The sequence below is a fragment of the Drosophila navojoa genome, chromosome 2 (genome assembly GCF_054131105.1).
Source record: "Drosophila navojoa isolate 15081-1374.11 chromosome 2, UAZ_NAV_1.0, whole genome shotgun sequence".
NCBI lineage: Eukaryota > Metazoa > Arthropoda > Insecta > Diptera > Drosophilidae > Drosophila > Drosophila navojoa.
In genome coordinates this window covers 26,559,223-26,586,390 of record NC_142890.1, presented here as the reverse complement: position 1 = coordinate 26,586,390, position 27,168 = coordinate 26,559,223, and the positions used below count along the sequence as shown (strand labels likewise).

General features: G+C 38.2%; 3 protein-coding genes across 4 annotated transcripts; 2 read left to right on the top strand and 1 right to left on the bottom strand.

The window, feature by feature from the left end:
- The first annotated feature begins 210 nt into the window (after nt 1-210).
- On the top strand, nt 211-23,992 carry fwd (phosphatidylinositol 4-kinase beta fwd). 2 transcript variants are annotated; one of them, XM_018113342.3, is made up of 12 exons: nt 211-1,281; nt 15,085-16,488; nt 17,835-17,946; nt 18,573-18,849; nt 18,919-19,083; nt 19,214-21,688; nt 21,753-21,871; nt 21,930-22,067; nt 22,125-22,399; nt 22,464-22,552; nt 22,629-22,793; nt 22,860-23,992. In XM_018113342.3, exons 2-12 carry the CDS (start codon nt 15,392-15,394, stop codon nt 23,045-23,047), a joined length of 5,100 nt encoding a protein of 1,699 aa, XP_017968831.1. In that variant the 5' UTR covers nt 211-1,281; nt 15,085-15,391; the 3' UTR covers nt 23,048-23,992. The 2 variants fall into 2 exon arrangements, with proteins under 2 accessions (XP_017968831.1, XP_089121776.1); XM_089265650.1 differs by lacking the exons at nt 211-1,281; nt 15,085-16,488 and adding an exon at nt 17,604-17,628.
- On the bottom strand, nt 5,541-6,120 carry ddbt (deadbeat). The gene is made up of 2 exons (XM_018108139.3): nt 5,811-6,120; nt 5,541-5,754 (listed from the first exon to the last, which is right to left on the bottom strand). The coding sequence occupies exons 1-2, from the start codon at nt 5,997-5,999 to the stop codon at nt 5,656-5,658; spliced, it is 288 nt and encodes a 95-aa protein (XP_017963628.1). The 5' UTR covers nt 6,000-6,120; the 3' UTR covers nt 5,541-5,655.
- Nucleotides 23,993-24,850: 858 nt separating the features above from the next.
- LOC108651243 (rho guanine nucleotide exchange factor 4-like) lies at nt 24,851-27,068 on the top strand. The gene is made up of 5 exons (XM_018100758.3): nt 24,851-24,962; nt 25,058-25,455; nt 25,516-25,678; nt 25,740-25,846; nt 25,908-27,068. The coding sequence occupies exons 2-5, from the start codon at nt 25,217-25,219 to the stop codon at nt 26,929-26,931; spliced, it is 1,533 nt and encodes a 510-aa protein (XP_017956247.1). The 5' UTR covers nt 24,851-24,962; nt 25,058-25,216; the 3' UTR covers nt 26,932-27,068.
- Nucleotides 27,069-27,168: the final 100 nt, after the last annotated feature.

The window sequence follows — 27,168 nt, the reverse complement described above, 5'->3', positions numbered from 1 at the left end:
AAACTTAGCAAAGATTTAAATACCCCGCATTAATATATAATTAGACATTTTTTTTTCAATATCCAATTAATAATATCCAATTAAAAAGGTATATAATGAAATATAATAATTCAAATTCGTGCAAACGGGCGACGTCGTGTATTTATCGATTGCACATGCGATAGTGTGACATCGCTAGTGTAAAATATCGAGAGAGGCATTAAGTATCATCCCTATCGTTCAGTAGCAACAAAATAATTGAACGAATTGGGTGTGTGCGTCGGTACCTAGCTGGTTCACGTAATTTGTTCGTGCAGTGGAAAACCAAAGCGATAGAAAAATATAAGTTTTTATCGCGCAATTTAACAAAAAATAGGCGCTGACAAATATATAAATTCGTTGACGTATGCAGTATAGTTGCAAATACACATACAGAAAAAAAGAAGTGTACGAGAGCGTCTAGTTTGATTTGCTGTGAATGTGTACGTGCGTATATGTATGTATGTGTTAACATGCATAGTAAACAAAAAAGAAAAGAATGCGCGAGACCAATTAAACAAATATTTGAATGCAATCAAAATAAAGCTTTGATTAATATAAAGTGTAGCATTTAAAATATTGAAACAAGTGTTGCCCGCTGTTGTCAAATGCCGATTTAAGTAGAATTTAGCACGCTGATACACGCAACGAAAGGTAAAACGAGATTTTTGCAAGCCGCAATTTGTGCTTGTGTTTGCGTGTGTGTGCATGCTTAGTGGGCTGTATACATTCATATATACAACATACATGTATGTAAACTGTGCTCTTGCTGTCTCTGTTTGTGTTTCGCGGTTGTGTGTGTTTGTTTTGCAACAACAAAAGAAACAGCAGTAAGCAACTTAACAGTGAGCCGTATTTCTACGCATTTGGCACTTTAAATAAGCAAATATTTAGTGTGACCGCATACAATTCACTTGCAGCTTGTTTTCGTTTCGTATTTTCGAATTGCACACTGTCCCAGCAATTGTGCGATTGCGATTGGCATTGTGGGTGTGTGGGTTGTGAACGCGTGTGTAAGAGAGCGAAACATCAAAATTGAAAAATTTTCGCCTCGTTTGTTTGTGATTTCTAATAACAATACTCAACATCAAGTGAAAGTGTAAAAGTTAAAAAATTGTAAAATTTAACAGCCAACTGCGTCTAAAACTGCAAACTGCAAAAGAGGAAAATCATAAACAACTGTTGAAATATTGCACAAACTTTGGATTACCCTGCACAACCAGGAATTAATACTCGTTGCTTGCAACTGTTGCAAATCTAAAGGTAATCACAACACATCTGTATTAATACATACATGTATAGACATGCATACATATACACTTTCGCATATATACAAACTCACACACACATACATATGTACTTGCCAGCACTTGTTTTGGCTCTTCTTTCGCACAAGTTTTTTTTTTTTTGCTGTCGCGTTTATCTCTCTTGCCTGCCATTCGGTCGTTAAATATGTTGATGAATAATATCAAGAGCTCCCGACTATGAGATACCCTGTATATTTATTGTTGATTAATAATATCCTATTATTAAGAGAATTAGTTTGAACTCTGATACATGGAATATGAAATCCCCATCCATAAATAACTATATTTGTTGCCGCTCTAAAATCGATGTGGGTATCAGTAAATTAAAATAAACTTTATCTTTATCAGCCTTGAGTGGCGATAAGTTTGACATCTATTCCTTTTATAGCCTCTGAGGTCCGAATCAGTCCAAATTAGCTAAATTGACTCGACTTCTAATGTTAATGGAGAATATATTGTACTTTATTGTATACGCAGATGTTCCTTTGAATCTGTCAATTATTTCAAGCAACACAATGAAAAATTGTTTACTCAGGTCGTAAAATGAAAATTGTATTAATATGTTAAACATATTGACTTGAAATCTGCGCTGTTCATAATTACATCGATTATATACCGCCTCGTATAATGCGCCTTGTACACCATATTTTTTTTTTCTTTCGACCTTTTGTTACTGAAAATAGATGAAATAGATGTCTAAGTAGTATGCTTTCATTTTGTTAGACCTTGCTGAACTCCTTTCAATGGTTTTGTATATATGTATATGTACGTGCTCGTTTGTACTAAGAGTTCAAGAAAAAAAAAAAAAAAAACTATTTTGAAGATGGTATTATTATTATAATTTTAACATACACCTAAAAAAAAAAAAGTTATGTTTTTAACATTAAGTTATAGTAAAAATCTCGTACAGAAAAATCTCGTCGATTTTTTTTTCCATTACTAATTTTTTTCTGTTAGCATCGAGCTCAATTTTTGTAGACAACAAAGGCGCATTGTTCACCAAGGCAGCGAGGAAAATGGAAATTAAAAGGAAAGCTTGCTAAGAGAATCGTTCGGTTTTTTTTGTTAAGAGTTTCACTGTACTTGCTCAATAATGCTGACACGTGCCGGTAGATACACACGCATTCACTGACATGTGACATTTAAACAATTGTTGTCTATGAAGGCGAATTTCACGTTTCCTGGTTTAATTGCTGGCTATTGACCGCTTATCGATACACACAAACACAGCATAGTGTTTGTATATATGTATGTATGTATAGATTGGCTGCTGTAACGCCCAGCTGCAAGCATTCTTCTCACACCCTTATTGCGATCGCATTCATCAAGCTGTTATTACCGTTCATTTATCAATTTATCTAAGCTTTTCTCTCTCGCTCTTGCTCATTCTCTCTCTGTCTGTTTCGCCCTCTAGTTGTATTGTGTTTTAAAAGCTTTACGAAAGTGAAACTTTGTTATTTTTTTCTGTTTTGCTTGCCGAACGTAAGCTAATATGTAATGTAAAATTCAGCAACGACCTTACGCAGTCACAAAGAGCGGGTATGTCGTTGAACTCTTTCAAGCACAACAGCAAAACAGCAACAGCAACAGCATAACAAAATGTGAGTACGAAAATACCGACGAGGTGCAAAACAAAATTAAATGCATATGTTGTATACAAAACTTTACCGTTGTCTCACCACACACTCGTTCGTTCACTCATACATAAGCAATTGCGTTATAAGCCAAAGCTCGGCTTTCCGTCGGCGTCGTCGAGGCTTCGTTTCTCTTTGTTTTCATTTTGTATTCGTTTCGGATTGCTCTTCGACGCGCGTTGTTTAGGCTTCAACTGTAAATTCATTCCGTTTTGCTCAAATAGCATGGTTTAATTGATCGTTTTTTCTTCCTTCTCTTTTCTCGAAAGTTCAACGCGATTTGAGCAACTTTAGCGTTCATTATTTATTTGTAAACATTGATCAAACTGAAATTCTGCCTTATTTTACGGAGTATTTTGTAGCTGAACAGCACAACTTAGCTACCTTTAGCGTTAATTATTTATTTGTAAACATTTTGTTAACTCAACAGCTCAACTTCATTCTTCTGGAAACCCCAAGATTACGGGGTATCTTCTAGCTGAGTTCTAACTGATTAGGTATACTATGATTAATTTATTTTATTTAACTTTATAATTCGTTTCATTCTACTGGTATTTCTCTTCTCTGCCGATATTTATTTACCATTACGTAACGTAGCGGAGCTTTAACGAAAACAGATTTATTTCTCTGAAAACAGTTAAAAGCTAAGATGAACAATACGAAATGGGTGAGTGACATAATCACTGAAATCGTCTTAGTCTCCCCTTTAGTCGAAATTGACCAACACTTCAAACAAATTGTTGCCTAACAGCCGCAGACAGTGAGCTAAATATGTATGTGAAGCGAGCAAATTTTGTTTGTTGTCCAATCCAAAAAAACGTCACTAAGCCAATGGCAAAGCCCAAGCGAACCAGTTTGGAATTTCAACTAATGATTTCCGACATTAGAGTGCCTGAAACCTGTCGCTCTCAGAGCCTCCACCTGTTTAAATACGAATTCCATTTTCTTCATTGGCCCCACTCAAATTTCTGATTTCGAAGAAAACAATAGAGCGAAGTGGCAAGCCCCTTTAGGCGCCGACTATTAAATACACTTTTCAACATACATATGTATGCCAAACTTGCTACATACCCAACTAATTGTATGATTGATATGAGATATTTGTCCGAAATGGACGCTATTCATAAAGGAAACTTTATAGTCCAGTTGCTGAATGCTACCACAAATGCAAGACAATCGAAAAGTCATTATAGCCATCATATATTTAAAGCATAAAAGTTTTCAGGAAATGGATTGTCGATAGTTGAGCTGGAGATTTTTTATTACATAAAAATAAACTATTTGTTATTGCCCTAAGCTTAGATAACAGTTTCAAACTAAATAGAATAAAGAAAATGTAAGTCTGGGAATTAAAAGCCTAGTTTCAAATTCTTTTTTTTAGCTTAGAATAATAACAAAAAAAAAATTGTAAATTGAAACTATAAACAACTTTTTTTTTTGAGTGTACATTTCGATTTGACCCAGCTATGCGCCATCCAGCCGAATGTTTTGCTTCATTTGTACTTCTGCTGCAATGGATGTCTGAGAGCTGTCCCTTCCCGCATTTTTACTTGATTACGCACCCAATGCATTTCATCCATTTATTGCTGTTGTTTTGGTTGTTGCTTTTTCCCATTGTGCTCAAAGTAGTAGTCAGTCAGGCAGAGAAAAGATTGTTTATGAGGCGATAAAATGAGCGACGAGGTTGGGGATCAAATTCCTATGTAGAGAATTTCTGTGCCTCACATGTGCGGGCAATAACCAAACAAGCGCAAGCCATTGTTTTGACCAGAACAGAGCAAAACAGAACAGAAAATTTCACATCATTTGACTTTACAAATTTGACTCCAAAAAGAAATATTTCTGAAATGTATAAAAGTTGTTTGCTTAATAGATCAGACCATTTGCGTAGCTTAAGAGCAACATTAATCTGGCACGATTTCTATAAAGAACTATACTTTTCAAATGTCTAATTAAGAAATCTGATTTTTACATGTAGCAAAAGTTAGTTTGCTCTCAAACATTGATAGTATAGAAAATATATATATATATATATACAGATGTTAATTTCCAGTTTTTAAACAGATATAAATCGATTGCGATCTTTTATTTATTTTATTCCTTTGTTTAAGTTTTTATTGATATTGTGCTCAACCGGTGGGATATCAATTCTAAACGTATTCGAAAAGCTAAACAAGTTCTCTAATGATTTATTCAAACTATCTATGTGATCTGTGTGTCATGCAACTATATATTTTAGATGGTGTATTTCGTCAACAGATCTATGTGATCTGTGTGTCATGCAACAATATGAAATGCCTTCTCTTTCTTTCTCTATCTCTTTCACATGCTGCAACTGTGGCGACAACAAATAGAAGAAGCGATGCATAGAGCATGCGAAAGTGAAAGTCATCGCTAGGTGTTTGCATATATGTATATGTATGTATATAGATTTTGTCTGGGGAGTTCCAGATTAATGTTTTATTTTCTGCACCGCTTGATTAAGCGCTTCTTTTATACAATACTTCAAGTTCTGGTAGGTTGCAAAACTGGAAAAGCATTGTCGTTGCATTGTAAAGGAAGTTGCAAAGGCGCTCATGTATATGTCAATTGAATATATATTTTATAAATGATAAAAACTGTCAATTTCGACGTAGTCGCTTTTCATTTACTTTTTGACGAAGCGCACAAGTCAACAGAGATCTATAATCGAGCAGTTACTTAGTCTTCCTTCGATAGCGACGCTTGCATTGACGGTAATGCAGGACGCGACAGAGTTGCACTTGTGGGGAACGTGCCACCCTCGCCAGAATGCGCTGGAAATCACCAAAGATTATAGATTATAGATTATACAGCTTGTGGATTGGTTTACCTTTCTCTGAAATAGATTCTTTTGTCCTTGTGTCATAGCATCCCATTGGGCGGGCGCCTCCTGTAGCAGCCGACGGACTCCATATTTGGGATGCCTGCGCTTAAAGTAACGTAGAAAGTTAATGTATGGTAGCGGAGCTACCAAAAGTGGATTATCTAAAATATCACGGGCCAACGGAGCTTTGTACATTGTCTTGCCAATGAAACTCACTACAAACTGAATTTAATTTAATCCTGAGCCGATAAAAAACAGAAAACTATACCACATTTGTGTTCTGTTGTCTAACATTAACTGATTTATGATTTGACTATAGGCTGAGTCAGTTCATATAAGCCTGCTGAGAACCAGCATTTCCATAAGGTAACTGTGACTGCAACCTAAATACACATATATCCATATACATCCATATGCATATGAATATATGTATGCATATTTTATGCATGTAAATCGAAACATGTCGCATGAAATTACAATATTTTTAGTTTTCAGTTGTGTTCAGGTCATATTATGAAAATTCCTCAACGAATTCTTTTGCATGCACAAACAAAGCACCGTAGATAAGCGGAGAGAGAGGAGAGGCGAGAGAGCTAGCATCCGTCATTATTGTCGAGCTCACATGCCTCGCATAATACGCTATAAATATATATATATATTTTGACTCACTTGTGAACTGAGAACTGGCGCGCTCTCTCCCTCTGTCTAGGGTATATATGTATGTGTACATGTGTGTATGCAAATCATCACTTTTTTGTAAGAAATATATATAGGCTTAGTAAATTGATGAAACGAGTCTGTGACATTTGCTCATTCGTCTCTCAGCCGCTGATAAGGAATTATATTATATTTTATTCAGTTCCATTCCATTCCATTTTCGTCAGCTGCTCTATTCGAGCAAAGTCCATACTAAGACGCAAATCATTTTCAATTGCCGACACCGAACACTCTTGACTATCTGTCTATGTGTATATATACATATATGCGTTTATATATATATAGAATTCATAATGCAAGCATATCAGAAGCAGCCCCCATTGGAGACTTGCTATATAAAAAAGTAAATGATAAATTCTGTCAAGTTTATTTCCTGTTGCATAGCTGTCGACTGAGCTGAGCTGAGCTGAGCTGAGTTGAGTTGAGTTGAATGAAGCATTGCCAGCTGCCCCGCCGATGCGGCAAGGGCTTTGTAATACTGAAATTTCCATCCGGCTTACAAAATGCACATACAAATTAATATATACATATATATAAATTTATATGTAGCTATGTTTGAGGCGCACAGTAATTCCGTTTTATATATGGAAATAATTTTACTATTATTATTGTGGCTGTGACGCCATCGCGAACACTCATTGAATATATTTAATATAAAACATATGTATATATACACATGCCACATTCCTGAATTGTACTTATGTGAACTTAAGAGTATATATACAGGCATATATAGACTACATTGGTATTTTAATTTGTTCAATTTGTGCAAATTGAGACCTTGCTTTTATTCATTTTTATTCTACTCTGAAATGGTTTTACTTCTTGTTAGCCATATCTTCCGTATTTGAGATAAGCCTGATTCGCATTGTTATGCACACTTACACGATTTGATAAAGAATTAGCGGAAATATGTTAATCGTTCCGAGAAAGAGCTGAAAACTTTAGCCAGTTGCATTAAGTTTAGATAAACAAAGATATGCTTTTATTAATTTAATACAAGTTTCGTGTTTATAAATATACAAATACCAAGACGGCTTCTCTTGTTTTGTAACGTGCTAATATTTGTTTATTTTATCGGGGTTTTTAATATCAGCAGCTGCCGAGCGTCTACACTTGAGTCCAAAATACGATAAATGATAAAGCATACATCATAAAAATGTTTCGCGTCAAAGCTCTTGTCATAATATGCTTAATCAAATATTTGCCTTTGGCTAACAGCTGAGCACTTGATCAAATAGCAGATCTTTCGGATTGCCTAGAGTGGAGAATATGCATAAATATATATGTATATAGTTGGCTTGCTGGGCTCTGCGTAATATCTCTAGCATTTCATTAATTATAGAAATGCGCAAGCATTTATTTTTAAATGCTCAATAAAATAAAATACCATTCAGATGGTATTTAATGCATAGTCACGCTTTTCACACAGCACATGCATATAATACATACGAGCTTTTCACCAACCTCTGAGACCTTATCTTTACGTCATTAAATTTTGTTTTTCATTTCTGGGTTATTAACCCATTTATCTGGAAGACTAACTAACTAACTTTCATTTGGCAAATTGCATTGGTTGTGTTTACCTTTCGAATTCAAGTATTTACAAAGTAATGTTACATAAAGCAAGTAAGTAGTATAGCGGTACTATATTATAAAATGAGATGAAAATATGATTAGTTTAAGCATCAACTAATTAACACTAAAATATGGTTTGTTGAAAGTCTATTTGACTTTCGCTTAAGGCAGACCCAATTAGAATCAATGCAATAATTATAGCTGGCACTCATCCAATACATCTTGGGCAGAAATTCGCACTCTCAATATATACATAAATAATTTCCACGATGACAGAAGAAAGCCTTGAACTATATGCTCTTGTAGGTTCTTGTCCCGGTTTTGCGCTCCTCGACGCGTCTTACAATCACAAAGTTATTTAACCTGATTTCTACGTGTTCTACCAGTTCTCTCTAGCCGCACTAGTTGACCTTCATATTATATAGCGACGTTACGTGTTACGTAAAAAGTTTGCAGTGATTATTTTTTAACAACGTAGAAGTATCTTTTTTATCACTGAACAATATCTGTTTGCTTTACTTGCTTGCGGTTTATTTACCGCAATTGACGGGGTGTAAGGCGCCAGATCCAAGATTCTAGAAGGATGAGCATTATATTACAAAAATACTTAGATGAGTAAGTAAATATACATATATGTATACTATGTGTATATGTAAGTCTGTTATCTTGAGAGCAGCTAGATATTGGATATTGCGTACTCGAATTCAAAGCTAAAACTTTGAGCAATTTCACCTGTTTCTAAGTATTGGCAATGCAATAACGAAACTTGATTTCGATGCTGCTTCTAAACTTTCAACGGAATTCCACTTAGCAGCGCATAAAATGAATTGCATAGTTTTCCATTTTCCTTGCAAGTGGCGGCGAAAGCCAATCGATAGAAAATTGCGGATGCTGTCCACTGGCTAGCCGACTCCTGCTCGATTGCATTAGGCTTGACTCAGTATGAGCTCCAACTGTGGAGCTAAAAACAGTTTTGATTTGGTGATTTCATATCCGCTGCTTGGTTAGGCACACACACACACGCAGAGTCACATTCACGATTGTAAATTGTAAATTGTAAATTGTATTTATTTATTTGTTTGGCAAATTTGCATAGCAAACATTTGTGTTAAAGTGTAACAGCTACCAGCTTGCTTTAAAGCTCACAATCGCAACGAGAAAGTGTTGTTGTGCCTGTCACTGTTGAATATTTCACAAATTCAAGTCTTGTGTGTGCAGTCCGATTTACATTTTTTCAAAGCTAAATACCCACTGAGCACATGGGAACGGAGTTGTCGCTCTTACGACACTGACCATGAACTATTTTGATCTGCAAAGAATCGACAAAATTTTGTAAAACTATATTTGATTGTGTTTAAATAAACTTGAAATGAATATGAACTCTATCATGAATTTATATATTACTTTTATTTCTTGAATTCAATTTTGTTAAATAAATAAGTAAAGAATATGTGTATATACATATTTATACCATATATCATGTAATATAGACTTCTGAATAAGTATGTCTATTAAAACAATATTATTTATTTATTTCATATATATACATTTTATACTGACTTACATATGTACTACAATATAATCAAATATTGCCACGCTGCTAATATTAGCTATAGACATATTTGATTAGTAACACACGAGTCTATATGTTATACATATATATTTATATCTCGGTCTCACTTAATATTATAGCTATGCTAATGGAGAAATGGAGTCTTCCTACTAAAGTGCATTATATGCGCCAAATATGTATTTCATTAGTAACGGATACAGTCTCTATAATGTATATAATAAAATGAACTCTATATATTAATAAAGTATATATACTGCCTGATTCGCCGTATCGCTTCTTGTTGCATTTTTTTCAACATTTTTAAGGCTCGCTTAAGCTTTTGCCACTCCCAGTCTATCTGCGCAGCTGAATTGTTTGTTTGTTTTGTTTTTATTTTCGAGTGCCACGCCCAGTTGCGAATGAGAGTCCATTAATTGAGAGGAGCTGCCTGTAAATTCTGTATGAGCATCTGTCTCTGCAATGTATTTCGCAATGGCTGCGTGCAGGCTTCAATTATTTAAATGAATTGTGTGCATACATATGTTGCGTATGCCCAAATAATTGTCATGGCTTATTAATAATACAATTATAAACAATGCCAAACATATCTGCAGACAGAGGGGGATAGAGAGAAACAGAGAAAGAGGTTTGTATGCAGATAAGTGGAATGGAATGGAATTTCTTCAATTTCTGATTGGCAGTTGCCAAATGCTAAATGTAAAAATCTGGCTATACCTGAGAGGTAAGAAAAGGCACCAATAACACACACACACATATGCACAGCGTGAGCTGTTGGGGCAGCTCTGCAATATATTTGTTGATCTATATACACATACAATAGACGGACGTTGTACATATGGAAATTGTTACTTGATTTATTGAAATAGACAAATAAACGGTTAATTGGAGAATGACATTTTTGTTTGCGCGCAACTACATATTTCAAGACAATCAAAAGCAATTTAGCGTTCAGCTGCTGCCAGATGCCGCCATAAGAGTCGCAGCAGCAGCAGCCAGAGTAAGAAAACCAAAAGTGCAGCCCACGTTGTTTGGCATTTGGAAACGTCATTAGATTCACTCAGTACATTTGGAGAGTGAAGCGAATAAAGGCAACAACAATGCCATAGATGGAGAGAAGCTGCAGAGAAGTTCTCAGCCTCTGCTGGCTTGTCCCAGTTAATGGCATAAATATTACTGAGTGTGGGGGCTCTGCAGAAGCTGTGGAAAAAGTTGTGCTCGACTCTAACATAAATATATGAAGACATATGGTACACTCTTAGTTAATATGAATATATTCATATGTGTGTGTGGTTGTGTGTGTGTGTGTGTGTCGACTCGGAAATTGTGGAGGCTTTTGGAGCATGAAATCGTTGTACTCCCTTTAAATCATCATCAACAACGCCAGCATAAAGAAATTTTCTTCAGTCATGTTGTCGACTGTGGACTTTCACGTAGCCTTCTGTTGTTGTTGCTGGCATAGCAAAAGAAAATTCAGAAAATTAGTGCACTCGCATAGCCCACATCATCATCATGCAGCCAATTGCTAGAAGTATGCTGAGAATCTGTCCCGAGTTTTGCTCTCGAGTTGGGGCGGCTGCAACTGCAACTGAAATTAAGAGTTTATTAGTTGCAATGAAATTGGTTTTGGGAATACCCTCTATGCTGCACCAGCAAGAGTTGAATGAACTTGCGCGAATATTTGTCACTGTCTAATGGAGACGTTGGGTAATAAATCAAAAAAGGCAATAAAGTTTTATTTATAAATGCAGTCTTAAAGTGCAGTTAAAAGCGAAAACAGTTTATTAATCACAAAAGTTGTGTAAGCCTTAACAAAGAGCTGTGGTAAGCAAAACAGCTAAGCTGGGCGCCACCTGCGCGCACAAAGCAATGCGAAGCCCCAAGCACCGGTTAACGTATAAGCTTACCAGCATTTCAAAAACAATTTGAATTTTGTACAGTTTGAGCATGAATTGGGTAATGAAGTTTGCTTACCCCAAACTTTGCAGCCGATTGTGCTGCATTTTGGGGCATGAGCACAGTACGACTGCAACTGCCACTAAATTGCTTTGCCTTGTTAGCCAGGTTTCTGATCGCTTGAGAATAAGAATTATACAGTACCGTTGATGTCAGTAAGTATAGCGGAACTCCTTCAACTGTTACTCCATGAGTATATTTTTTCTTTTTACTAACTGCTCGTCCCCAACATCATCAGCCTGCGAAAAGTTGCAAAATCATTCAGGTTACTAAACTAAAGTTAAAATTCGCCTTGAAAAAAAAAAAAACAAAAAAACAAAAAAAAAACAAAGCATGCAAAGCATCAAGACATGACTTGAATAACTAAACAGAAAGAAGCCAGCCAACTCATCAGCCAATGATATTGAGGTAAAACGGGAAGCTTAAACAACAAAATCAGCATGAGAACAATTCGATCCACAGTAGCCGCAATAAGTATTCGGTCGCATGCACAGCGGACACAGGAAGTCCATATAGCATTATCATGTTGTAATTATATATATACAATACCTGTTTGGGTATTCTGCTGAGCTGGAGTTGGAGTTGGAGTCGGAGTCGGAGTCGGAGTGGGGTGAGCCGCAGTTGCAGTTAGTTATGCTTAGGCTGTGCCACTTCCTAAAGACGTTGCCAATTTGGCAATCGTATTTTTGTTGGTAGTTCGTGTTCGTGTTTGTTTTATAAAATATATAAAGAGAAAATGCATCAGGTACGGCTATGGTATCTGCTAGTCGGAACCTCTCTGTCGTTAATTTTGTTGTGTGGGGTGTTAGCCAGTGATGCATGTAACCACGGTCCATGCTGTAGGGTCGAACTCAAGCATGTTTTCTCGCCGGGCAGAGACGACTTTCACAGACCGGGGGCTCCGCTGCCTTCAATCGAATCGCTTTTGTGAAGGCAATAAAAAAACTTGTTTCGGGGCTTGACTGATTGCTGAGTTAAGGTATTTAAGAGTGTCCCAGGTTCGTAGTTCAACGATTTTTAAACCTTGCAGCCATTAAATGCTTAATTAAGGATATGTGTAGATACCAAACAGATTAAAGTGATGCATATACCCATTAGTGTGCGACGTGTCGAATGTATATAGCAATGCCGATCAATCGGGTTTCATTGGGAAGTCAATTTGGAATGTTTCACCTTTTCAGTTTTCGTTTAGATTTTTTGATTTGTGTTGTTGTTTATGGCTTGTGGTTCTCGACGTTGTTTTGTTTTTCTCCAATTTGCTATTGAACTCTTTGACTTTTAATTGGATCAAGTTCATCAGCAATTATTTAAACGAGGCATATGTATTAAAAGCGAGCGGGTCCAGCGGGTCGGGCGAGCACATTCCGTAGTCGTCGCACTTGTTGCTCAATTCTCTCAGACTCGTGTGCTGGGCTATAAACCCGGGGCTATGGCTATCTGTGACAGCTGAGCGACCACACGGCAAACAAACCAAAAATAACAACTCCAATTGCCTTGAAATCAGACAACAATCAACAGGCATGTTCGAGCAAGACAACTTAATGAACATGTTGTAATTACACGACCAAAACTAAAGGGAGGATATGTTCAGACACCGACAAATTCAAGAACAACTCAACATAAAAAAAAAAAAACAAAAAGGTTTCGATTGCAAGTCATGGCAAAACAGCTGATATATATATATATAATATAGTTAGTATCTAAAATCCAGATTGTTTAATGTCAATTGAACTTGTTCTTAAATTGCATTTGCATTGGTATGATTGTCTTATCTAATCAGGCACAGGCGTTTGTAATCATATGAAAATTGTCCCAGTAACTCGGTATACTCAAGACATGTGTTACTCATATATAGTACTTACATACCATATTTACATATATACATACATATGTATGTTTGTATTCCCAAGCATTTCACTTCGCACGAACACAGAATCACTTTGGAATCTCAAGTGGAGCTGCTAAGCAACAATAAATTAAGTCATTAACATATTGAAATATGAGTTCCATGGAATTTTACATATATGTATGTACATATGTATGTATGTGAAATGCACTCGAAGCGATTACTCAGTGCAATTTATGGGAATTAGTATAAGGAGCTACGGATATTGATTAGAGAGTGGATAAATTTATGAAGAACTAACTGTAAATGCATGGAAAAAATTGAATTCCAGTTAAAAACTCAGAAATATTTATTTAAAAGAAAAATCAAATGGGAACTGGAGAAACAGTTGGCATAGATAAATAATGTTTATCAAATATTTATATAAAAACAAAAACCAAAATGAAAAACAAGCTGAAAGAGATCAAATATTCAACATGAAATAATGATGATGAAGAGCAAAAGTGAAAAAGGTTTTCCCATAAGCAAACATTTATTAAAAAGAGGTCAAATTGTATAAGAGCCCCGTCGCGTCGGGGCATAACAGAGTGTGCGAACCCCCCTATAGAACCTGTAGATGGAATAGCAGATAGCTCCACAAAAACAGAAGGTCATCTTTTACACGTGCCAGTGAATAATACTATGAACAAATTTTATTAGTCCAAAGGTCAACTGAGGGTGCGATGGCATAGTATTATATACTTCAAGTTTATTTGTATTCTTAAAGTTTATTGGCTGCTCTTTTTAGTTCATTAAAAAATTACATTACATTCTGAAATTAATTAAAGGCACTCGGTTCTCTTCTTAACTTCTATTATTTTCTCTTATATGCTGTATTTTGACGCCTTCTCAAAGAGACTGTAAGGTTGGAATATTAATGGATGCCGCATAAATGATGAATATGAAAGTTGTTTGAAATCTCAATCAAATTAGGATTTATATTTATTTTAATAATTTTTTAATGTGCCAGACTTACAGAAATGTTTGCTTATCTTCAATAATAATGAATATAGAATATTTAGCATAAAAAAGCTTTCATTATCTCTCTAAGTATAATCAATAGATTAGCAAACGTGTTTAAGTATTCTGTGTTTGTTGATTTCTGTGGATATACATATGTATGTATGTAAGTATATATGGCGAATATAAATATATACATATATGTATACACAGATTTTTGAATGTCTCATATACAAGCATACATTGAGATATTGTCAAGGCCATTTGACTGTCTACCGTTTATACGTACCAGATTTATTTATATTGAGTTTTGCCGTCATTGATTTGCGTTTGGTCATGGGCCACAGATTTTTTTTTTGCTCATATGAAAATATACTGATATACATACATATGTATATTTATGTATGTTCCTTTGCAGCTGTGAATTTTGCGATCCGCAGTTGAGAACATGTTAGTATTGTTATTGGTATACAAAAGAGACAAACAAAAATAGAAAATGAAACACTTTGGTTTCAGATTAGTTTAGCTGCGCGTGCACGCCTTAACTTATTCACTGATTATAATAATTAACAACAAATGACTAATTAACACATTTTGTCTTTTTTATTTTGCAGTTAATTCGAAACTATGCTAATTTTACAAACCTGCCCAGAGCACACGGCGAGGGAATGACTTAAAAACTATAATTCCATTCATATTGTTCATACTCGAAAAGAAAGTATATTAATTTACGGTACAACACCCCATTGAGCGACAACAGGCCACAATGGGGCTGGTTATACAAGAGATGAAATCGCATCCGAGGCACTAAAGGAACTAACTCAATCAAAGTCTGAAGGCTGAAACACTCTTGCTGTGAACACTGAACTTTGAGACTCTCAAGACTTCCTTCCCACTTTCAGCACTTAAAATCTATCCAAAATGAACTCCGTCATCTCAGCATTTAAGACCAAGAAGAGCAACGCGGCCAGCCCCACGGCCGTGGCACCTGCCTCCAATGTTGCCACAGCGGATGGTAAGGTTGGCCTGACCATAGCCAGCGCCGGCGGCGGGACCAGAAAGAAGCCAGTGGTCCAGGACAATGGCTATCAGTATCTCCGGCAGATCCGTGAAATTGAGACGGCCAACAAGCTGCTCTCGCCCGTTGTCGCCGTTGCCGCCGATGATCTGAACAGCGGCGATAAGCTTCACTTCCGTCCAGCCACCGATGCAGCTCTCGTGGGCGCCGACGTCGTCGACCACTGCGCACCAGCCATGGTGCGTCTGTCGTGTGTTGATGCAAAGTCTGATTACAATATGAACGGCAAGGCGAATAGCATGCCGAGTAATCACAGCATGAAGCTGGCCGAGAATGGCAACATGGATATTTACGCCCTGGGCTGTGACCAACACAGTCCACCGCTGCCGGATGACGATGACAATTCCGAGCATTCGACGGCCGCTTGCAACAGCACGAGCAGCTCCAGCGACCACAGCAACAGCACCGTGGTGCAGAGCCCAACAGTCGTAGTCCAGCCCAATCCACAGGCCAGCAATCCCAATCTGGGCCGGGATTGCAGCTTGAGCAGCTTGTCGGTAAATGGCGAGCCGCACTCAGCATCGAGCACCACGCTCTCCTCCTTGAATTTGGAGGAGCCCCTCGTTGAGTGCAGCTCGGAGAGTGAGAATGGATGCCAGCCGCCGCTCGGCTCGCCTGTCCTAACAAAAGCCCATGACGATTATGTGCCCGCGTTTCTGAAAGCCCCGCCCATTACCTTGCCGCTGACCATAGCCGCCTGCAACCTCTCCATCGGATCAACGCCAACCATCAGCTCGGCGGCGAGCACACCCAAGCACGTGCGCTACGCGAAGCCACGCCTGAGCCTCAGCCGTGGATTCAATCAGTCCATGCCCTCCGTGCATGGTCGCCCAAATCGCAGTTTGGCCCCAACTAGCGCTGGACTCAATGGGGCCCAAACGGGCGGCTTACCACCGAAGCGGATTTCAACGCATCAAAGAAACTTGAGTTTGGATTTTAGGTGAGTCCCAAATAAAATATTGAAGGGTAATTGCATAATATCATTATCGATAATGATAATGCTTGATTTGAAGGTACTATCTTTATGAACTGTTGTATTGTTGCATCCATGTGTTGAACTCAATACTTGCTGCTTAACATTTACTGATTATTATCAGGTGTGTGAGTCAAATTGTCAAACGGCCTTAAGGAAAAGCCCCTCAAAAAGCAAAAGCAACAAAATTCGGACATTCTTTCTCCAAATAATCGTCAAATATTTGATAACAACACTTGCCTGAATCATATAATTCTGCTATATAATCGATTGAGAACGCGTTTATTTATTGAAAAATATTCGTATTATTTATGTATTTTGTTGTTTATTTTTATATTGTTTATTTATGTGCATATTTTGATTTGGCCCCCATATTGTAAGGGCAAAGGTATCTAATCTTTAATACAACAAACAGTTATTCTATATTGCTTTTGCTTTGTTTGTTGCTTGATAAATATAATTTGCTGATGACACACGAGCATTTGTTGCTATTATTATTATCTATAAAATGAGTTATCAGAAGCAAATTCATAAAAAATTAAAAAGAGCGACAATCTAAAGCATTAACATGCCATTTTGAGTATTAACATGCACTGTTGTTAACATGGCTATTAGATTAACAGACAGAAAGTCGCGATAACAGCCGCAGCTTAGCAGAGGTCTGCGCCACAGATTCTACACTCATATAATGAGCACTTGTTGCTCTCACTCTTCTCTGCCAGTTCGGGGCATTTCTATGGGCTCGCGCGTGTGTGTTTTTTTTAATATACCCAACAGTTATTAAAAATGTATAAAAAGGTAAATTGGTTTTGTGGTAATGTGTTTCAAATGTACAGTATTTAATTAGATTTACATATATTTGTGATTCTAACTGAAAGTGCTGAATATATAAAGCTAAAGATCTTTGTAAAGTGTACACAGGGTATTTGTTAGTCAGCTCAAGAAGACATGAGAGTCATTGTTTTCTTTCTGCTCGAACTTTACCTACTAAAAATTGATATATTATTTAAGCAGCCATTGCTTTATAAGCCTCCTTCCCTCCTACCAAGCACATCGACATAGGCAATTGTAGTAAGAAAGCAATTACCTTAATATTGTTGCCGTGTTGTGAGTGCAAACATCTATCGAACATATGTATTTGGAAGCAGGTTCTCTGCTGCTGTAGCCTGAGTTCGTTTCGAGTTCATTTTGAGTTCAGTTTACTTGTTGTTTAGCAATGATTACAGCTGCTGGCACTGCGATACGGCACCGACAAGAGCTTAATTGATTTTTCTCATTTGTCCTTAATTAATTGGATTTTCCTTTATTTCCAGATCGATGGGCATAATGCTGCCACCTGTTTCTCAAGTGACCAACACTCGCATAAATCACACACAGCATCATCGCAATCGAAGTCTCGACAGTGCATTGCAGCGCATACCAGAGGTGAGTAATTGGACATGTGGATTCTACGTGAGTCACTGTGAGAGTCCGCCTAGTCCTCACGTTGATTTGGAAATTGTTACATGTACACACGCATATTGTGTGTGGGTGTGCCCTTCTGTTTATATATGAATTCTGTTTGGATTCGCACTGTTTCATACAATCTGTTAAGCAATATTTATATTTTTGCTCTCTCTCTCTCTCTCTTTCTCTGTAGATATGTTTATATTTTTGTTTATCAGGAGCTCTGATAACAATAGCCACAATACATCCAACCTTGTTGTGGCCCGTTGTCTTAGAATATTGTTGATACGTGTCGTTTTCGAGCAAGAGTGCGCACGACTCGTGTTTAGCTGAGACTTTTTGCATCTCGCATGTCGCAGCTCGAAATCACATTTAGTTATATAGTTGAGTGTTCGTGTCACAAATCACCTTTTGAGCAGCGATTCGTACCCCATTCAACTGCAATATTTGAAGAGAGAGAGAGAGAGAGCGAGCGAGAGAGAGAAAGTTTGAGTCTGCCACATATTTGAATTTTCATTTGCCACTTGAGTTTGGGAAGCTGTCGAAAACAGAAAATGCTTTTGTCGACAAGTTAATGTGTTAACTGAACATTTTTACACCTACAGGTCGAGATCTCCTCGCCCAATGCCGAGACTGAGACTACATTTTGTTCACCAACAACAATACTCAGCACGAATATGTGCTCGAGAATTGCAACAACCGCGGCCAGTGTAACGGCCGCACTTGCCACATCCTCCCCAATGCCAGCCCTTACGATTGCCCAATGCAATGATGCAGCGTCCGGGTCCGGAACGATCATTACTGGCCGACCGGTCACGGACACGCCCACATCTGCAGTCACAGTCCATGCGCAACGGAGTCAACCTGTACCCAATGGAGTTAGTAAGTATTTAAAGTCAATTGGCATCCAAATTCTCTTGCTCTAAAACATTTTCTTTTTGGATATTAAAGTTGAATCCTGTCCCACATTGCGAACACGACCCAAGTCGAATGAGCTGGGAACGACGGGCGGCCAGGATATGGTCGATGGGAATGCTGGAAGCAGCAATAGCTGCAGCAGGGCTGGTAGCTACAAAAAGCGCGAGGATCTGACTAGCCTTGGCTCAGATGATTCCGGTAGGCTGATTTAAAAAAAATGAATAAAAATAATATATATATATATATATATATATATATATTTTTTTTTTTTAAATTGAACATGTAGCGATATTAATTATTTGTATATCTTCTCCCTTCGTCTCGACAGGCATTATATGTGGGTCAGAGTCAGACCAGATATCCCTAAATCGCATCTGCCACTCCCATGAGTCACTTGATTCGGGCGAAATGGATGCAGATGCAGATGCCGACGCAGAAGCAGAAGCAGATGCTGAGGAGGAATGCATTGACATGTTGGATACAACGTCTATGGACGAGGACTACAATCTAATGGAATCGGACCTATACTTCTTTCCGTCGCATGCCGCCAACGATTTCGACTGCCGGACACTGCGACCCTCTCGCAAGCAAAAGCAGCAAAAGCGAGAGGAAGCCAAGCTGGTAGCACAACAACAACAACAACAGCAGCAGCAGGATCAGGAACAGCGGGATGAGGTCGATCATATACGTTATCGTGTAATGACCACGTCTCAAGCGGCCATAGGCTCCAAGTCTGGCGTGGTGCCCGACGAGCCATCGAGGGTCGCGCTTGAGAAGGCACAAGATGCATTGTCCACACCACAGACACAATCCAATAATAATGTGACATCAGCAGCCACCGCAGCTACAACAACAACACCCACAGCAACACCAGCAGGAACACCTACGCCTGTGGCCACGCCCACTGAGAGTGCCAAGAACGATCAAGTGCTATTTAAGAACTTTTTCGGCGCCACCAAGAATGCAATTTTCCGCACCGCTCAAAGCATAATTGAAAACCACGAGAAAAAGAATGCGGCCAAGCAGAAAACTGGCGAGCAACAAGACGTCTTAAAGGTGAAAGCTTTGACAAATACAGCGCCACATAATGTTGAGCAAGTAGCGCAGGATCTGGTCAAATCTCCCACGGACATTTCCAAAAAGAAGGAGTTCTTCAGCTTACTCAGCTCCAATTCCAGCAAGAAGGCTGCTGCTGCCGCTGCTGCAGCAGTTGCCAGTACAACAACGACTCCCACGTCCACAACCGATGTGCCCACAGAGGCTGCCACAGATGTGAAGATGAAGGAGCTCACCTTGAGTCTGCGTTTGCCTGGCGCAGAGACTGAAGGCGGTCACGATGTCACGATGCGGAAGAGCTCCTCCATTAGTTCTCTGCACCAACTGAAGATGCCAGTGCCTGGCGTTGTGAAGTATTTCATCAGCGACCGGGCGCCCACTACATGTCCGCCGCAAAATTATGAGCGAGGTCCCAGCGGGCTGTTGCGCTTTTTCGAATCGCCCGTATTCAATATTCACTTTGCTGTCCATTACTTGTTCTACTCAAAGGAGCCGGGCGTTCTGAGCTTTATTGGTAATAAGATCTTCAGTTTCCCCGACCATGAAGTGGATCTCTATATACCTCAGCTGATATTAATGTACATTCAAATGGACGAACTGGCCGAAGTCCTAGACCCATATCTCACCATACGCTGCCGGAAGTCCGTTGACTTTTCCCTGAAGTGCTTGTGGCTGCTGGAGGCGTACAACTATCAAGTGGACTCGCTGGGCAACGGGAGCACCAGTCGGAAGTCGAAACTGGCACTAATGAAAGAGATATTTCCCAAGAAGGAGAGCAAGCAACCACCGAAGCCCGATAGCATACAGAGCCCAGCCGTAGCTCTCGCAAAGAAAACCCATCATCGCTCTCAGTCAGATGCCACAGTGCTGCTCGCCGACTCACGCAGCCCCCACACGCTCAGCATTTCGCATAGGATGTACCAACAGCCGCCGTACACCACGCAAACTCTGCCCACAACTCCTGCAAAACTCTTCCTCGGCGATCTGACCTCGGGACTTGCATTCGACAATGGCTGCACTTGCTTCGAGACAGTCCGTGGGCAGGTGAACGGACTGCTAGGACAGCGGACGCTGTGCAATTGCGGTGCACCCAAGACGGCACCGCAAAAGGAGTTTATGAAGGCACTCATGAATGTGGGAAAAAATCTAATCTCGCTGCCTTCAAAGGCGGAGAAGACATCGGCCCTGCGAATGTTCCTTAACCTGATAAATAAGAACTTGCCCGCTCGTGTCTGGCTGCCGCTCTACTCGGACACTCCACACCATGTCGTGCGCATAACAGAGGAAAAGACTGCAGTGCTAAACTCCAAGGACAAAACGCCGTACATCATATACGTGGAGGTTGTAGAGGTGCCGGATATTTACACTTCACCGCTGATACCCAAGCTTATGCCATCGCTGCGGCACACCAAGAGCGAGGAGCACTTGGAGGGCACTTGCCTGAATACGCACCAGAGCTGCAGCCGCACCTCCAGCTGTAGTAGCACTCATCATGGATCCAGTTGTCGACGCAAAAAGGATACGGAATCGCATGCAGAAAACGGATGTGGCGAGCCGGCCAATAACAATTGTTGCAGCGGTAACAGCAGCCGCTTGCTCTCACTGGGTGGTCTCCAGGTCCACGAGGATGATGTCTGGTCACAGGAAGATGACCAGATCACTGCCCAATATCTGTACATGAGCAAGGTCAGTGAACGCGACGCCATCTCACAGATGTCAATGGACTCGTGCGACTCCAGAGATCAAGGTATGTTTATATTAATGTGAAGCCTAGAATCCTTTTCACTTATATAATATCCTTTTATTTACAGGTCCCCCAATTGTCTTTAATATTGGCGATGTGCGCACTCGACACTGCAACAACTTGAACTGCGAGAACACAAAGTCGTTCAGCAATGATCCGGAGGATCCATCTGCTGCAGCATTAAAGGTTTGTGTAATCGGAAATTATTCGCTCAACTTGTTTGGCTAATCTATTTTTATTGTAGGAGCCTTGGCATGAAAAGGAGAAACTCATTCGGGAATCCTCCCCGTACGGTCATCTATCTAACTGGCGTCTGTTGTCTGCTATTGTGAAGTGTGGAGATGATTTGCGACAAGAGCTGATGGCAACGCAGCTCCTGCAGGTTTGTTAATACGCTCGGGGATAATAAACTTTGAGTATATCGTGGATTTTTTTGCAGATGTTTAAGATCATCTGGGAGGAGGAGCATGTCGATCTATGGGTGCGGTCATATAAAATAATATGCCTCTCGAATGACAGTGGTTTGATTGAACCTATTCTGAACACAGTATCGTTGCATCAAATCAAAAAGAACTCAAACAAATCCTTGCGCGATTACTTTATTGATGAATATGGACCTCCAACTGGCGAACGTTTTCGTCAAGCCCAAAAGAATTTCGTGCAGAGCTGTGCGGCTTATTGTCTTATATCCTACCTGCTGCAAGTGAAGGACAGGTTAGTTTCGTATATGTAAGCGAAGAGTTTGTTGGTGTGATGAGTTGTTTTGTACATTCCATAGGCACAATGGCAATATACTCTTTCATGCGGATGGTCATATAATACATATAGACTTTGGATTCATACTAAGCATATCTCCCAAAAATTTGGGTACGTATCAGATATATTCCCCGATCGTAAAAGAAATGCTAATTTTAATTTATTAATTGTATTTATTATTCTGCAGGCTTTGAGCAATCACCCTTTAAACTTACCCACGAATTTGTCGATGTTATGGGCGGAACCGGGTCAGAGCATTGGCGAGAGTTTAATCGTTTACTGCTCGTCGGCATGATGTCTGCACGCAAGCACATGGATCGCATTATAAATTTTGTGGAAATTATGCGCAGCAGTATGTAGACCAATCTGTTTATTGAAAAACATTGTAAAATAGTTTTGTTTCTGATTTACCTTTTAGATGCACAGCTGCCATGCTTCAAGAATGGTTGTTCCGGCACCGTACAGAATCTCCGTAAACGCTTTCATATGAATTTAACTGAGCAGGAAATGGAACGCAAAGTGGAACAACTTGTGCAGGACTCTCTGAAAAGTCTGTCGACCAAGCTTTACGATGGGTATCAATATTATACGAATGGCATATTGTGAGAACGGTTTTTTATGAAAATCTAAGCTTAATTGATTAATAATCTTGTGTTCTAAAATGCCGATCTGATAAACCAAAAGTATGTTTAAAAAATTTTATATATATGTATATAAAACCAAACAACAACTGTTATTGTAGCCAGAATCGTTAATGATGCGTTGTGGCACTGTTATTATTCTATTATATTATGTTAGGCCAAAGTGAATGTTGTCTAGCTTTTAAGCAAAAGTGTAAATGTCATTGACTGTATTCGTCTGTCAGCCGTCTTTCGGTCTTGCATTGCATTGCATTTCATTAAGAAAACATACATGATAATCATCGACTTGTATATATTTAAGATCTTATGACTGTAATTAGAAAATATTGTAAATCGCCACGCAAAATAATTTTATAAGAAGCTATTTCATCTGCAAAATATTCACTCGCTCTACTACTCACATAATTATGCAGCAAATTTACTATTCGTATATATGAGTAATTAAAAATTGAAATTCCAACATTAATCGGGTTTTTAATCATAATTAAAGCAACTTAATACTTTCCAACAATACAGACACCAATTTATTTATAAAATAACAAAAATAAATATATAGTATAATGGGATTTAAATATCTGTTCGCTTTTGCCCTCCAAATTCCGCATATGTATGTGTAAATGTTCTATATAGATTTATATATACAGGTAGTTAATCGAAAAAAATTTCTTACTTTATAGTAACTAAGCGATACGAAAGCAAAAATCAAATTAACTTCAAATAAACTTTAAAACATAGTTAGGCACTCAAAGTGTTTATTTCAATCTTGTGTATGTCAACACATAATTATACAGTACTCATATGTATGGCTTAAATATAACATTATTTGTATGATAATTATAATTACCTAATATAAAATCAAAAACTTAGCTAAAGATATTTTTAAAAAATAAAAGTTGCATTTTTCTACAAATTTATTTAGTAAACTCGATCAACAAAAAAAAAATATATCTACAGTGATCGCTTGTGAATTATAATTGATTTGTAATGTAACACATGCTGGCGGATTAGTGGGAGTCTTCAGTCATAAAAATTTGTTCCAAATCGGAATTTATTTAAAATGTTTTCTCAAATTCAAAAGTGGCCGATACTCGAAAATAATAGCACTAGTAAAAATTCTGCCACGCGTTTGTAATTTTGCGACCACTGCACTGAATATACAACAAATTCAACATCTCTAAATTACATTATAAAATTATTAATAAACTTAAAATACCCAAAATTAAAAAAAAAAAAAAAACCTTTTATTTTATTCTGAGTCTATATAAATTTTTGTATATGGTGATCAAGGGGAATGAAAAAAGATATATTTTTTCTTGTATATTTTGTAGAAAATGGTTCTTGATGACAATTATGATTAAATATTTGTGTATATATTAGAGTCCGTTCAACAAGTTTTATACTAATTTTTATTTAAAGGGTACATATATAAAGGCTTCATAGGGAAATATTTTCATCAAATGTGCTGGATCTGAGCCTCTGGATTAAAATGCAATAAACTGAAAATTACTTTAGTTCTCAATTGACACATGTTGCTTCTAGAAAAAAAAATCAAGGGTATTCCATACAACTGTACTGTAAAAGAAAGTTTTGCAATAAAGTTAACATTTCAGACTTCATTCTTAGAAACAAACAAAGAATTATTGCAATATTAAAATTAATGAAATCAAGCAACAGGCTGTTGAGCTAACCAATGTATTTTTAACTATATCTGTAATATATTCTGGAATACTTATCAAAAATCCTTAATCATTTTTGATTATTTTCACCATAAATAAATATATATATATATTTTTTAATATTTTAGCGACAGATTTATATTTCAAATTTAAACTTTCAATCTATCAAAATTTGGTTTTAAATTGGTCAAATATGTAATTTAGGTAAAGAATTCGTCAAGTGTATTTACAATCACTGAAATTGACGTTAATTGATGGTTGAGACATACGTTACTAATGCACATCAACTTGTCCTATAGCAACCAGCTGCGAATGCTTTTATGCGTAAGCGCTGCAGAGTCTCGTCGCATCTGGTCCGCAGTAGCTGCAGCTAGATCTGGAGCTGGAGCAGGACCGGGAGCGCATCACATTATTTTAGATGAAAAATAGGGTAGCTATTCGGTCTTTTGCATTTGAAGATGTCAGAGGGTCTGGTGGATGATTGCAACCTGACAGCAACCCAAGCGCCTCTCCTCCTTGCTGAATCGAAGAGTAACGAAGTAAACACCAACGACAGCACCATGGGCAACAGTAGCAACAAAAAACATAGCGCGCAGCCACAGGATAAAGGAGTTAGCGCCTTACGACAAGCAGCGATTAGAGAATTACTGGAAACTGAAATAAATTACGTGAAAGTTTTGTCAGTTATTTGCGATGGGTGAGCAACGAATGAAAGCGGGCCAAAATCAAAATAACGCATTTATTACTCATTACTCAGCTTTTTGCCAGCCATGAGAAGTCATACGTATATATTCTCTAGAAAGAGCATAAACATCATCTTTTCCAATATCACATCCATATACAGATTCCACCAAATCTTCTTGGAGGCTCTGCGGAAAGGCGTTGAACAGAATCAAATAGCAAAAGTGTTTCTCATTATGGTGAGTAATTCTCTAATTCTCTAAAATACTATAATTGTGTCAAAAATGGAATGTCAATCAGCATAAAGGATTCCTATGTTATTCCACGTATTGTAATGCCTACACCCGTGCTGTAGCAGAGCTAGCATCTTACCGGGACGATAAAGACGCGCGGATCCTACTTGAGAGGTGAGTAAATAGATCCATTAATTGAATTTTTATTAATCGTGCTTCAATCATAACTCAAAAGTTGTTGTTTGGGTCAACTACCTCTTTCGGCACATCTGTTGGCACCCGTCCAGCGCTTCTGCCGGTATCCCCTCCATTTGAAGAAGTTAATGATAGAAAGCAGCACAAATGAAACGGGAACAGAGACTGATGAATTGAACTATGAACACGTCGACCTGCTCGAGCATGATGTACTTGATACTCACAAAACCATTAACATGGCGCTGCGGAAGATGCGTTCGGTCATAGAGGCTGTAAACGAGGGCAGGCGCCACAGCGAAATCATTGCAGGGTATCAGGCCAGCTTACAGAGCTTTAAAGGACTTCCCCTACACCTGTTCAGCACGCGTTTTTTCCTTCAAACGGACGCCAAACGATTAAAGCACAATTTGTGGAACTGCAGATATATCCTGATTATTTTCGATAGACAACTGGTCTATTGCAAGCGAGATTTCATTAAGCGCAGGAACTTCGTCTATAAGGGTCGCCTGCTTTTGGACTGCTGCACCGTTGTGAATATGCGAGATGGCGCCAAATTCGGTTTGCACACAGTAAAAAATGCGATACGAATCTACTGCAGATCGCAAAACAAATGGTACGACTTTAGTTTTGCGTCCACCCTCCGTAAGTACATCTTTCTTAATTCGCTCTCCCTAGAGCGGCAATTTTGTGGCCAAACGTTGAATGTATCAGAGATTAAAAGGGTTGAGTTCAAGGATGATCAACAGGTCAACGAATATTGTGACCTACTCGAATGTGATGCGACCCACTCTCCCAACCAATCAAATAGTCATCGTGTTGACCTACGATCCAAAAGAGCAGAACGGAACGATGATATTCCTAGTACCAGCAGTAGAACTGGAAAAGGTATTTTAGAAAAATCAATTAAGTTGCTCCACCGCCTTCCATTCCGCAGATGGTTTCGAAAACCAAATGATTCCAATGGCAATGCTGCCGTGGCGAATGTGCCACCAAAACAGAAGCAACCGACCCGTAATTCAAATATCACGCTTGCCGAAGCAGAGACCGATATTTCTTATGCTTAGTTATCGTTTTATACATTATTATTTATATACAATCAAAGATATTATAGTAACCGCAAAATTTGTACAGGAAAATTCAATATATATATAAGGTACTCCAAGCAATTAATATATATTAAAAATGTATTAGCAAATAGTAATTAGTTGTTGCCTTTTCTTATACATATGTTTTTGTATTTTGTGCAGCTTCTGTATCTCCTTTATTAAATGCAATGATGGAATCCAATTTAGGTTCATTGA

What these genes read in the sequence shown, in the direction of transcription:
- ddbt (XM_018108139.3), bottom strand. Translation starts at nt 5,999, where the DNA reads ATGTACAAAGCTCCGTTGGCCCGTGATATTTTAGATAATCCACTTTTG. An exon ending in AGAATCTATTTCAGAGAAAG is followed by an intron (nt 5,755 to 5,810) that starts GTAAACCAATCC and finishes GGTGATTTCCAG; the next exon opens with CGCATTCTGGCGAGGGTGGC.
- fwd (XM_018113342.3), top strand. Translation starts at nt 15,392, where the DNA reads ATGAACTCCGTCATCTCAGCATTTAAGACCAAGAAGAGCAACGCGGCC. An exon ending in GTGCGACTCCAGAGATCAAG is followed by an intron (nt 21,689 to 21,752) that starts GTATGTTTATAT and finishes TTTTATTTACAG; the next exon opens with GTCCCCCAATTGTCTTTAAT. An exon ending in CTGCTGCAAGTGAAGGACAG is followed by an intron (nt 22,400 to 22,463) that starts GTTAGTTTCGTA and finishes TACATTCCATAG; the next exon opens with GCACAATGGCAATATACTCT.
- LOC108651243 (XM_018100758.3), top strand. Translation starts at nt 25,217, where the DNA reads ATGTCAGAGGGTCTGGTGGATGATTGCAACCTGACAGCAACCCAAGCG. An exon ending in TTGTCAGTTATTTGCGATGG is followed by an intron (nt 25,456 to 25,515) that starts GTGAGCAACGAA and finishes CTCATTACTCAG; the next exon opens with CTTTTTGCCAGCCATGAGAA. An exon ending in CAAAAGTGTTTCTCATTATG is followed by an intron (nt 25,679 to 25,739) that starts GTGAGTAATTCT and finishes AATGTCAATCAG; the next exon opens with CATAAAGGATTCCTATGTTA.